This window comes from Trachypithecus francoisi, unplaced genomic scaffold, assembly GCF_009764315.1.
Source record: "Trachypithecus francoisi isolate TF-2019V2 unplaced genomic scaffold, Tfra_2.0 Lachesis_group4, whole genome shotgun sequence".
Classification (NCBI taxonomy): Eukaryota; Metazoa; Chordata; class Mammalia; order Primates; family Cercopithecidae; genus Trachypithecus; species Trachypithecus francoisi.
Window position 1 is genome coordinate 139,943,313 of NW_022681469.1, and position 12,902 is coordinate 139,956,214.

The window sequence follows — 12,902 nt, forward strand, 5'->3', positions numbered from 1 at the left end:
GAACATTTTCTTATATTATTAAATACTTATCACAAATATGATTTTTTGGTCCTTATTTTACTTTTTAAGTTCTGGGATACAGGTGCAGAACATGCAGGTTTGTTACGTAGGTATACATGTGCCATGGTGGTTTGCTGCACCCATCAACCCATCATCTAGGTTTTAAGCCCCGCATGCATTAGGTATTTGTCCTAATGCTCTCCCTCCCCTTTCCCCCCACCCACCGACAGGCCTCTGTGTGTGATGTTCCCCTCCCTGTGTCCATGTATGCCCATCGTTCAACTTTCACTTATGAGTGTGAACATGCGGTGTTTGGTTTTCTGTTCCTGTGTTAGTTTGCTGAGGATGATGGTTTCCAGCTTCATCCATGTCCCTGCAAAGGACATGAACTCATTCTTTTTTATGGCGGCAAAAAGTATGATTTTTAAAAATTGTTACATAGATTTCCAGCCTAAAGAGAAACCATTTACTTAATCAACCTCCATTGATATTTAGGTTATTTCTGTTATGTTTAAATGAAGCAAATCGTGGACAGAGCTTTTGGTGATGAAAGTACGTTTATTTCTCTGATGGTTTTGTGTAATGGAATCCAGAGAGTCAAGTGTCTGCCTGAGTGTGTGCAGCCTGTTAGGGTTGTTATGCTCATCGCCCACTGGGCCCACCAGGTGGGGAACATGGTATTGCCTGCCTGAGTCAGCTTGGGACACGCCTCTATTCCAGTTTCCTAATACCTGGCAACACAGTTGTCTCCTCTAATAGGTACACCCAGAAGCCTCCCAGTTTGGTCTCTCTCTCTTTTTATTGAGTGCTGCTTTTGTTCTTCTCTTCTTAAATATTTAAGCTTGAATTAAAAAATAAAAGCAGCGTCCACACATGATACAAAAATTAAGTCCTCCAAGATGTTTGCCATTTTGTATTTCCTTCTAGAAAATCGATTTGGGTGTGCACCAGAGATTAATGCAAATAGTTTATCATTTTGTCGTCCACGCTCTTTTCACTAGGTGACAGACTTTAGAAATCTTGGAGTCATTTCTAAGTGGCTGGATGGCCTCCCGCTGCAGGAGGGAGGGAGAGATGTGACTTCACCACTGGCTTGTTGGTTGGTGGAGACTTTTATTTCTAGAGGTTGGTCTCGTGTCTACTGGTGTCATGAACATCTTTTTTTCACAAATGTCTTAGTAAATCTTAGGAGGATAGCCTGGGGTATTTCTTTGTAGTGGAATTGCTGGATTAAATGGTGTGTCTGTTTTAATTTCGGATAGCTGTTGCCAAATTGTTCTCTCTCAAGCACTTGCTGTGCTCACTCCCACCACCGATGCACCTGAGCCTTGGTTTCCTCAATGGAGTCAGCTCTGTGTTTTAGCATGGTTTAAAAAATCACCAGTATGCTCAATGCTCAATGTTTTCTCAGTTTCTGATCCACCTAGGGGCTCTCCTACCCCATCTCCTGGGCATTTTGTTTAAACATGGCTAGGAATTTTTAAAAAATATAACTTCTACCATATCTATCTGAATTTAATGAAGATAAAATTTCAGCTTGTTTGGTCCACACTTTTTGAAACTGATTGCAATAATGTTTTACTTAATTCTGTTGCATTTTTTTGATCTACAATAGTATGTTTTTCGAATCGTGATGATTTTGCTTTCTCTTTTTCATCCTATGTTAAATGATTGCAATAGGGTGGGCATTCTTTTTTGTTCTGGGTATAATAGTTAAATAGGGTTTTACCACTAATTGTGATGCTTTGGGTTAGGAGTAATAGTATATGGCTAATTATTTCAAGAAAGTGATCCCTTTGAGTTAGCTTTTGGATTTTTTCTTTTGATAAGTGGATGTTGAATTTTAGAAAATACTCTTGAGTAGGTATTAAGATGCTTAGCCTGGTGGTTCCCCCTCTGACTGTTACTATGGTCAGTGATATCACTGCATCCTCCAGGGTTCTTTTGACATTGTAGGAGCTTCACCTTCCTGTCCATCCCTGTGGCCTTGGGCTCCTCCTGGTACACTTTCGGAGATGTGTGTATCATCTACTCGCTGAAGGACAGTCACCTTCCTCTCAATGTGTTGACCATTCTTGTGGCTGCCTGTCACAGCCCAGGACTGTGATTTATGACTGTGGAGGACAGTCAGTAACCCAGGACATAGCAGGTGAGCTGACAGGCAGAGGATGCTGGGTGGTGACAGGGTTTGGAGGTGTGACTGACCTGAGGGTGGACCAGTGTCTATCACTCCTGACTTGAGGGAGGATCCATGTCCATTAGCACCAACCGGAAAATGGACCTGTGTTCATCAGCCCCGACCACAGGGAGGAACTGTGTTCCTCAGTCCCTGATCTGTGGGAGAACTCGTGTCCATCAGCCCCTGACCTGAGAGTGGACCTGGATCCATCATTCCCTGACCTGAGGGTGGACCTGTGTCCATCATTCCCTGATCTCGAGGTAGACCTGTGTCCATGATTTTCTCACCTGAGGGTGGACCTTTGTCCATCGGCCCTGACCACAGGGAGGATCTGTATCTGTATCCCTCCGTCCCTGACCTGAGGGTGAACTTGTGTGGATCTGCCCCAACTGGAGGATGGACCCATGTCCATCCGCCCCAACTTAAGGCTGGACATGTGTCCATCAGCCCTGACCTCCAGGTGGATCTGTGTCCATCAACCTTTCACGTGAACTCTCAGAACTATCAGACCAGGGAGCAGTTGATACTGACCGTTGGTCTTCTGAACAAGCCCAACCTCAGGTAAATAACCAGTGACTGGCAGGGGACTCAAGTCAAAGTCTGCTTGTCTGGGGTTGTAGCCTGAATGGGCAATGAAAAAGCTACTGGGTGCAGCAGAGATTTGCACTGGCAAGGACTCTGAGCATGGTTTCCTCATTATCTCCAGCTTCAGGACAAAGTTTCCTCTTGAGTATGGAGGTTTTTACCTGGAATCATCCCTCTCAATGGAATCATACAGTATGTGATCTCTGAAGTTGGCTTTTTCTTCATCCAGCATTATGCCCTTGGGATCCATCCAAGTTGTGTGTGTTAATAGTGCCTTCCTTTCATTGCTAAATAGTCCTTCATGGTATGGATAGACCACTGTTTGTTCAACCATTTGCTTGTTGAAGGACATTTCTGTTTCCAGTATTCAACTTTCACAAATAAAGGTGCCATAAACATTGCTGTGTGAAATTTTGTGTGCACATACATGTTAACTCTTCTAGGATAGATGCCCAGATACGTGATTGATGGGTCATGTTTAGATTTTTTTCGTAAACTGCCGAACTGTTTTCCAGAGTGTCTGTTTTATATCCCCACCCCCAGTGTATGAAGGATCCAGTTCCTTTGCATCCTCACCAGCAATTGGTGCCTGCAGAGTATGTAGTAAAATTTCATTTCATTTCTAAATTTGTTAGTGTCTTTTCACTCTTATTTTTCAGGCTTGCAGTGATTTGCCAACTTTATTGATATTTTCAAAGAACCAACTTTTGGTTTCATTGATTTTCTCTGTTTTTTTTTTTTGTTTGTTTTCTTTTTATTGAATTCTTCTCTTTGTTATTTCCTTTCTACTGTTAGCTTTGAGTCTGTTTTGCATTTCTTTTTCTAGTTTGTTAACATGGCAATTAGATTATTGATTTGAGACTTTTTCTTTTTTCTTATGTAGGTATTTAGTATTATTAATTACCTTTCAGCACTGCTGTAGCTGCCTCCTGTAGATTTTGGCATGTGTTCATTCAGATGAGCGTGTGTGTGTGTGTGTGTGTGTGTGTGTATATATGTATTTTTTTTTCCTTGAGACTTCCCCTTTGACCTATGGCTTATTTAGAAATGCTTGGAAATTTTCCTGTTATCTAACTTACTAGTTTTAGTTTGACTCTGTTTTGGTCTGAGAGTACATGATGTGTATGATTTCAATTGTTTTAAATTTGTTGAGTTTTGTTTTATGGCCAAGGTCTCTTAATACATACCCTTGGGTACCTGAAAAGAATGTATTCTGCCATTGTTGCATGGAGTATTTTATAAATGTCAATTAGATCTTGTTGTTTGATGATGTCTTAGCTTATTTTATGTCTACTTGTCCTACTGATTGTTGAAGAGAGATGTTGACATCTCCAACTGTAATTGAGAATTTGTTTATTTCTCCTTAAATTCTCTCTCTCTCTTTCTTTTTTTTGAGACGGAATCTCTCTCTGTCACCCAGGCTGGAGTGCAGTGGTGTGATCTCAGCTCACTGCAACTTCTGACTCCTGGGTTCGAGCAATTCTCTGCCTCAGCCTCTCGAGTAGCTGGGATTACAGGCGCCCTCCACCATGCCCAGCTAATTTTTGTATTTTTAGTAGAGGCGGAGTTTCACCATTTTGGGCAGGCTGGTCTTGAACTCCTAACCTTGTGATCCACCTGTCTTGGCCTCCCAAAGTGCTGGGATGACAGGCGTGAGCCACCGTGCCTAGCTCTTTCTCCTTAAATTCTATCAATTTTGGCTTCGTGTGATTGAAATTTCTATTGTTTTGTGCATACACATTTAGGACTTCTATGTCTTCCTTTTACATTGACTCTTTAATCATTTTGTAATGTCTCTCTCTATCCCTGGTAAATTTTTTTTGCTCTGATATCTACTTTTTCTGTTACCACTACAGCCACTCCTACTTTCTTTAACGTTTGCGTGATGTATAATTTCTATTCTATTAATTTCAACCTACATATATTGCTATATTTGAAGTGAGTTTCTTTAGACAGCATGTATTTAGATCATATTTGTTAAATCATTTAGTACAGCCTCTTTTAATTGATATATTTAGAATATCTACACTTAATGCAATTATTGATATGTTATTGGTAGGTCTGCTGTTTAACTTATTTTTTGTTTTCTGCTTGTTCCTTCTGTTTTTATTTCTGTTTTTTTTTTTTCCTATGTTGCTGTGGTTTATGTGAGCAATTTTTAGAATTCCATTTTGATTTATATATAGTGTGTCTTGTTGCATACAATTTTTTGTAGTTTATCTAAATATATATCATTTTTACATAACATTACAGCCTACTGATGACAACATTTTAACAAGTTTACCGTAGAAACCTTACCTCTCTTTAAATCCCTTTATCCTTCCCCATTTATAACGTAAATGTCATAAATATTTCCTCTATATATATCAGACAATTTATAATCTTTGGTTCAACTAGAAAACATGTAGAAAATTCAAGAGAAGAAGGAAAGTATATTGCATTTACCCACATTTTTATCCTTTCTGTTGTTATTTGTCTTCGTGATGTTCCAGCATTCCTTCTTTTACTATTTTCTTTTTTTGTTTCAAGAATTTCTTTTTGCTATTCTTTAGGTTGATTATAAAGTCTTTCAACTTTCCTTTATTTAAAAATATTATAATTTTTTTTTCATTTCTGAAGTATAATTTTGCTAGATGTTGAATTCTGAGTTGACGGTTCTTGAGCACTTGACAAATGTTTTCCCACTTTTTTCTGGCTTCCGTGGTTTCTGAAGAAATGACACTGTCATTCTAATTCCTTCCCCTCCCCCCCAAAAAATCAGATATCAGTTTTCTCATGCTGCTTTCAAGAATTTTCCTTTGTCTTTTGTTCTTGGAAGTTAATTGTGATGTGTGTTGGCATCTGTTTCTTTGAGTTTGCCCTGTTTGAGATTTTCTCAATTACTTCAATCTGTAGATTTATATCTTTTGCCAAACTTGGGACATTTTCTGCTATTATTTCTTCTAATATTTGTCCAGTCTCATACTCTTTTTCTTCCTTCTGGGACTCTGATAACATGAATGAATGTTAAATCTTCCATTTTAGTTCCACAGTTCCAAAGGCTCTGTTTTTTTTTTTTTTTAAGTCTGGTTTCTTTTCATTGTTCAGGTTGGATAATTTCTGTGGCTCTGTCTTCTGGGTTAGGAATTCTTTACTCTGTGGACTTCAGTCTGCAGTTCAGCTCATCCATTGGATTTTAAATTTTGATTATTGTATTTTTCAGGTCTGTAATTTTTATCTGTTCTTTCTTATACTTTTATTCTGAGACTTTCTATAATTTGTTTCAGGTGTGTCCATAATTACTTATTGAAGCATTTTTATCATGACCGCTTTAAAATTCTTGTCAGATAATTTTAACAGCTCTATCATCTTGAAGTTAGTATCTGTTGATTGTCTTTCTCATTCAAGTTGACATTTTTTAAAGTTTGATATTATGAATTTTTTTTTTTTTCATATCCTAGACATTTGGGTATTGTGTTGTGATACTCTGGACCCTATTGAAATCTCTTCAGACTTTACAGCATTGGGGCAGTGCAGGTGGAATTCCAGGTTTCCTACTCATCCTCCATGACAGCCTGGCATTTGGCACCAAGGTGACACCTGGCACCTTGTTACTGTTGAGTAGATATGGTTGTTCAGATTCCTCGTTAGGCCTCCACTGACAATGCAAGTGGGAGCTCATTACCACTCAGTGGAGATGAACATCTCCACTCCCTATTCAGGTTTCTCTGGCACTATGTCGGTGGGGCCTTGGGTGTGCCTCCTCACAGCCTAATAAAGATCAAAGTCAAGGCTCCCCACATGGTCTTTGCTGGCCTGGGTGGAGCTGAGGCCACAGATTTTTTTTTTTTAATGGTCTTTGGCTACAATAGGGTGGTATTGTCTGAAAGTTTTCTATTTTGCTAGATTGCCTTTTTGTTTGTTTGTTTTTGGCTAGAAAGAACAGGCTTTTTTTGTGGGGGGCGCTTTAAAAAAGTTTTTGGATGCCGGCTTCTCTGGTTTCTAGCTTGGGATACATAAAGCAGAAAGAAACCCCAAGGGACACCACCCGCCCCACACTGTTTTCCTTTGAGTTGCAAGGTCCCTGAGATCACCCTCTTCTTTCCACCTTTCACAGTGTATGTGTTTATTTTGTATGTATTGTCAGTGTTTTTACCACTCAGTAGGAATAAAAACAAGTGTGTTCATTTCATCTTTTCTGGAACCGCATGGCTAGCCTCTTTTAATATTCTTATTTTCTTCTCAAGTGTGTTAAGTACCAGAGGTTCTGTTTAGGAAGCACTGATAGTGAGCTGATGGCAAGTGATTTTAAATTAGACTCTACTTTCCTTTTGGCAAATGGGTGCTTTGTTGTATCCCTCTAGTGACATGTGGAAACTGTGGAGGAGAGGCTCACTCTCTGTTCCCGTCAGCCCTGGCCAAAGTGAGAGACTGGTGAAGCCACTCCTTTTGCCACCATTTCTCTCTCTTAGAACAAGGGGGTTGGACTCCTGCTCTTGTAACTCTGGGGCATCTCTTTCTGCATGTGTTGGGGTTTTATGAGTTTAGGAACCTGCTCTTACTGGGTGCTATTCTCCCCACTGCACACGTGTTTAATCACGTAATCCTTGCTGCCGTGCCATCACGCAGGGGCCATAAAACCCCCATTACAGGTGTGGGAGCCCCAACACTAGCTGCTGAGATGACTCGCCTGCCATCTCACCACCAGCAGGGCAGAGCCATGATGATTAAATGTCAGATTCCCAAACCCAACCCCACCCTGCAGCAGATCAGGCTGGAGGGAGAGTACAGGTGCTTTTCTTCAATAAGTGGAGAATTTGATGATATTCCTTTATTTCCATGATGGCTCCAGCGGAGGGCATTGAGAACAGCCTCAGAAAAACTCAGAAACCGCTCATCTTTTTCTACCAACGTTGTCTACACCACCCCGGGCACTCGTGTCAACAGGTACATTAGCCGCCTCTTAGAAGCCCGCCAAACAGAGCTGGAGATGGCAGACCTGAACTTCTTTACCCTGAAGTACAAACATGTCGAACGGGAGCAAAAGGTAAGCAACTCTGGTTTTTGGCTTCACTGGTGCTGCTTGCGAAGGCGCTCGTGGCTGGAGGAAGCCCTCAGCCCTGAGGGATTGACTTCTCTCTTACACAGTACCACCAGCTTCAGGACGAGTATTTCACCAGCGCTGTTGTCCTCACCCTCATCCTGGCTGCCTTATTTGGCCTTGTCTACCTTCTAATATTCCCACAGTGAGTATTTCTGTCAACAAGGTGAGGAACTCAACAAGAAGTCCCGGCTTCTGGGGTTCGTGATTGTATTTCTGTTACGTGCTCAAGCTTCGTCTCCCACAGTTACTGTCCCAATGTGCCCAACATTTCGGGGAAGACATTAGCCAGCCATCATTTCCTCATTTTCTTGTGTCAGTAGTGTAACAAGCCTTGATGGCATATGGCATGGGACTGGTCACTTTTCCATTTAAAATTTTGAGTTTGCTTAATTCTAAGACACCATATAGTTTCATGTTTTTTCGTCTAGGCAACATACACCATTGCTTTAATAATAGCTTTTGGCTGGGTGTAGTGGCTCATGCCTGTAACCTCAGCACTTTGGGAGGCTGAAGCAGGAGGATTATTTGAGGCAGTAGTTCGAGGCCAGCCTGAGCAATATAGCAACACTCTATCTCTACAAAAAAAAAAAAAAAAAAAAAATTAGCCAGGCATGGTAGCACTTGCTTGTAGTCCCAGCTACTCAGGAAGCAGACGCAGGAGGATGCCTTGAACTCAGGAGTCTAAGGCTGCAGTGAGCTATGATCTTGCCACTACACTCCAGGCTGGATGACATAGGGAGACCTTATCTCTAAATATAATAATAATAACAATAACTTTTGAGAAGAGACTGCACTGAATGAGCTCATTGGCTTCTAGATCCACGTTATTTTCAAAAACTTAAAATCAGGAAAAGTGGCCTCTTAAAAGGAAGAAAAACAATAATTTAAATAACATTTAAACCTCATATAAGTCAATGTGAGTTTGGCAGCTTTTACTCATTTTTTATGTTTTTGCAAGAAAGACAGCACTAAGTCTGCACTTGCCACTTTACTTTCAGGCGTACTCATTTAATAAAAGCTACCTACGGGAATACTACCTCCTCTGAGTTTGAAAGCGCATGGAGGCCACCCCACACCTGCGGAGGAGGAGGGAGCTCAGCCCTGGGTGCTCTGCATCCTGCCCAGCCCACAGACACTGAACTCAGCAGCCTGCCTCATGGGCCTATTTGGGATTTAAGCGTTTTCTAAAAATGTGCTTCCCAGACAAAGCCCAGCTAGAGAATAGCTCTGCAAAGTTGGGGAAACTCCTGTCTTTCCATCATGAGGAAAAAGGCTTCCAGAAAAGTTCTGTGATTCTCAGCCTAAGCTAGATCTCTGCAGTGGGGGTAGGAGAAGTGGGAGGTAAACTCAGGAGGGGCCCCCTTCTCACTCAGGAACCCCAGATGCCCTTTTCTAAAAAAGAGAATCAGCCATGTCAGTCCCCAGAGACCCGAGTGGCAGGCCCTCTCCTAAAAAAGAGAACCAGCTATGTCAGTCCCCAAAGACCTGAGTGGCAGGCATCCAGGTTAACGATGCTGCTTCCTCCTGAGGGCACAGGGGATGTGGAGGGAGGGGCCAATTCTCAGCCATCTCTTGGGTCCACCTCTCCTGATCCCCACCTATCAGTGACCCTCATGTTTTCTGTCCCCCAGGAGTGTGGCCGTCCTGCTCCTGCTAGTATTCTGCATCTGCTTCCTGGTGGCCTGTGTTCTGTACCTGCACATCACCCGGGTCCAGGTATGTGGGTGTCCTGTGTCCTATACCTGTACATCACCCAGGTCCAGGTATTTGGGTGGCCCGTGTCCTGTATCTGAACATCACCTGGTTCAGGTATGTGGGTAGCCTGTGTCCTCTACCTGCATATCACCCGGGTCCAGGTATGTGAGTGGCCCGTGTCCTGTACCTGCATATCACTTGGTCAGGTATGGGGATGGCATGTGTCCTCTGCCTGCACATCACCTGGGTCCAGGTATGTGGGTGACCCGTGTCCTCTACCTGCATATCACCTGGTCCAGGTATGTGGGTGTCCTGTGTCCTCTACCTGCATATCACCCGGTTCAGGTATGAGGGTGGCCTGTGTCTTCTAACTGCATATCACCTGGTCCATGTATGTGGGTGGCCTCTGCCTGCCCACTGGGTGGGATGGGGTGGAATGGGGTGGGATGGGGGAGGCAGTTCTGTTCCCTTATCCGCCTCGACAGGAAGAAAGAGTCTGCTCACATAGCAGATGCTCATGAAGACCCAGTTCTGCACTGGGCACATGCGCTCCTCTGGGAGTGTGCCCAGTGGGCACAATAGACTGGTGATTGGTACTGATTAAACAAATGAGCACAAGATACCAATCTTGTTCTGGAATGGAGAGTCTAGCAGCAGGACGGAAGAGGGATGTTTATTCTGCGTTTATGTCACAGACTTTGGAGAGGGGTGACATTTTCCAGGTACATTGTGCTATCTGGGCCCTGATGCCTCATCTGCTTTTGTCCTGTGGGCTTTTGCAGGAAAGACCTGGGCTTTGCGGCCTTGTACTATCTGTGCTCACTTGGGAGGACTCTATAGTTCCTAAGCCTTCATTCCGTCGTCACATTTCCCACCTTCATTTCTAAATGGCTCATTTTCCTCAGCCGACCCGGGGTGTCACTTCTGGCAGACCCAGTGTTATTTTTGCATAATGATTGAAAACAGCAACTTTTTGAAAAGATTAAATCTAGTTTCATTTGTTTAACTTTGTCATGATTCATAGGTACTATCTTGAGTTTTTAAATTAAAAAAATGCTAACTATTAAAACTTCGTTCCTATTTCTTCGACTTTTATAGATTAAGTGACATTTGGTTTGGCAAATTTTAAAATTGACCACTTCAAGTAAGATTGCTGTTTTTCATATAATTTCAAGTGAATGCAGGACAGATGGATGACAGTTTTTAAAGCCTATTCCTTTGTCCTCAATGGTGGGAACCAGTGTGCCTACCCAGTGGTGCACAAATAGTGTAAGATATGCAGAAAATGTGAAAAGCCATTGGGCAAGAAGAGCAACCACAAAGCAGAAGCCAAGGAATGCACCAGCCTGGAAACCTCTGGCCAGAGGTCCCAGCCCAGGAATACTGATTCTTGTGAGTGGATGTACACTGCTTTCTGTGACTCCACAAGAGCCTCGCAAGCCAGGTGGTGAGACGGGTCAGCCCCTTTCCCCCATGTGAGGAAAACAGACTCAGGCAGGCTAAGAGATGTGCTCATGAAAACAGGAAGCAAAATCTGTACCCAATCTGTCCATAAAAATAAGATTAAAATTTAGAAACCTCTTGGTTCTAAAAAACACATAATCTGTGGAAGTGGGGCACTGAGATATCTGCCCAGAATCATCTCCCTTTTGTTAATAAGGGAGCTGCCCTCATGGCTGGGAACTTTGGCCAGAATACTTCCAGGTGCTGACATTAAAAGAGGCTAGCCTGCAGTTATCCCATGGAGCTTCTTCTGTATTCCAGTGTGTTGTTCTCTTGGTGGAGTCTGCCTTGGATGTCACTAGCTCCCTTCCTTCTGAATATTCACTCTCCCTTCTCACCCTCTTCCATGAGCGAGCCTAGAGCATTTTTTCCTAAGTATGTGGTTTGAAAGTGTAAGGCTTGAAAAGCAGTGGGGGTCCAGCTTTCCTGGGAGCGCCATCAGTGGTGCTTACTGCTGATATGGAGGAAGCAGAGTGGAGACTGAGCACCCAGACTTGTCAGCTAGGACAGGAGAGGGGATTCAGCTCACAGCCAGTGTGTACTGGGTCAAGGTTTGATTGAATCACAAGTATTTTGGCTCCTGTTCGCAGGCTCTGCACCGGGCTCTGAGCATCCCTGCTGACCCTGGGCCAGGGAAGAGGCCTGTGCGAATGGCTGTGGGGATGGAGGTGAGGGAGGTTTACAGGAGGCCAGCAGAGGGTAGGTCAGGGCCACCCAGCAGAAGACCATTGTGGCCTGAGTGGATGTGGCGGGTCATGCAGACAGAGTTAGTTCCAGAACACATCCCCAAGAAGGCCGAGTAGAAATGTTTCCCTCCCTGACATTGACAGTGTCCAGAGCCAGGGTGCCCAGGGCAGTGTGGCAGCTCCATGGCCCCTTGGGATCTTCACCCCTATCTGGCTTCCCCATCCACATCCGTCGGGGGTGTGCCAACTCCAGGCTTGGGCTCCAGTTATCTGGGCCCAGGGTTGCCCTCTGTGAAATGGCGGTGATGATGCCCCCCACCTCACTGGCTTGACATGAGGATTCAGTGAACTCATTTGTGCAAAGCCTGTGGAGCAGGGCCTGGCAAGCACACACTCAGTTGGAGTGTTCTGAAGTCAGATGAGACAGAGAAGGCTGAGTGGGGGTGGGGCAGTGGGTGGAGCTCATCCTGGGAATCAGGGTGGGGAGGTGCCTAATCCTGTCCGTCTTGGTGGGGAGGGCATGCAGAGTCTGTCTTTGTCATCTGTGGAGGGTGGCAGAGTTGACCCAAGGGTCCTGCTGAGAGTTGAAAAGGAATATCTGGGGCAGGATGTGGACTTTTTCTGTCCGGATTGCAGGCTGAGGTTTGGATGGCTGGGCTGGAGAACATCAGGAGCAGGCAGAGGAGAGGAGGAAGCCCGGGAGGTGCGCACTGGCTGGACCCCGGGGTGCTGCAGGTGGGGCAGGCTGAGGTCAAGGCGTCAGGCACATTCAGAGACCCTTGGCAGGACCCTGGGGACGTGGGCACGATGTGGTCCACAAGGTGGCTGGGTGTGCCTCAGATAAGCTGCTCCCACTCCTCTCACGCTGGCCTGGTGCTCACGGACCTGCATTTAAGCCCTGTTTTCCTTATCCTCCTTCTCGTCTTCCTAGAGCTCTAAGGGAGGCGGATGGGACAGGCTCAGCAGCGCGTTGCGTGCACCCAGGCTGGCTAGGGTAGAGGCCACATCCCATCATAGGTCCCCAAGCCAAGGTGTGGAAGGTGGGAGGTGGTGGAAGGAAGATTTTCTCCAGTTATGATACTTGAGTTAACCTAGATGGCTTTGAAGAAAAGAGAGAACCTTGGCAGAGATCTTTAAGTTGGGGGGAAGGGAGCCTCGCCACACAGAGGGG

At 44.2% G+C, this 12,902-nt stretch overlaps 1 protein-coding gene across 4 annotated transcripts in view; it reads left to right on the plus strand.

Annotated features, from left to right (window-relative positions):
- ADCY1 (adenylate cyclase 1) overlaps positions 1-12,902 on the plus strand; it is a 141,074-nt gene that overhangs the window by 91,611 nt on the left and 36,561 nt on the right. For all 4 annotated transcript variants that reach the window (XR_004433205.1, XR_004433204.1, XR_004433206.1 and 1 more), the window contains exons 9-11: positions 7,596-7,790; positions 7,892-7,989; positions 9,479-9,563. Coding sequence is in view for 1 of the 4 variants with exons in the window: in XM_033194143.1 (XP_033050034.1) it covers positions 7,596-7,790; positions 7,892-7,989; positions 9,479-9,563 (378 nt within the window). In the remaining 3 variants the exon portion in view is untranslated. The remainder of the gene's footprint in view (positions 1-7,595; positions 7,791-7,891; positions 7,990-9,478; positions 9,564-12,902) is intronic.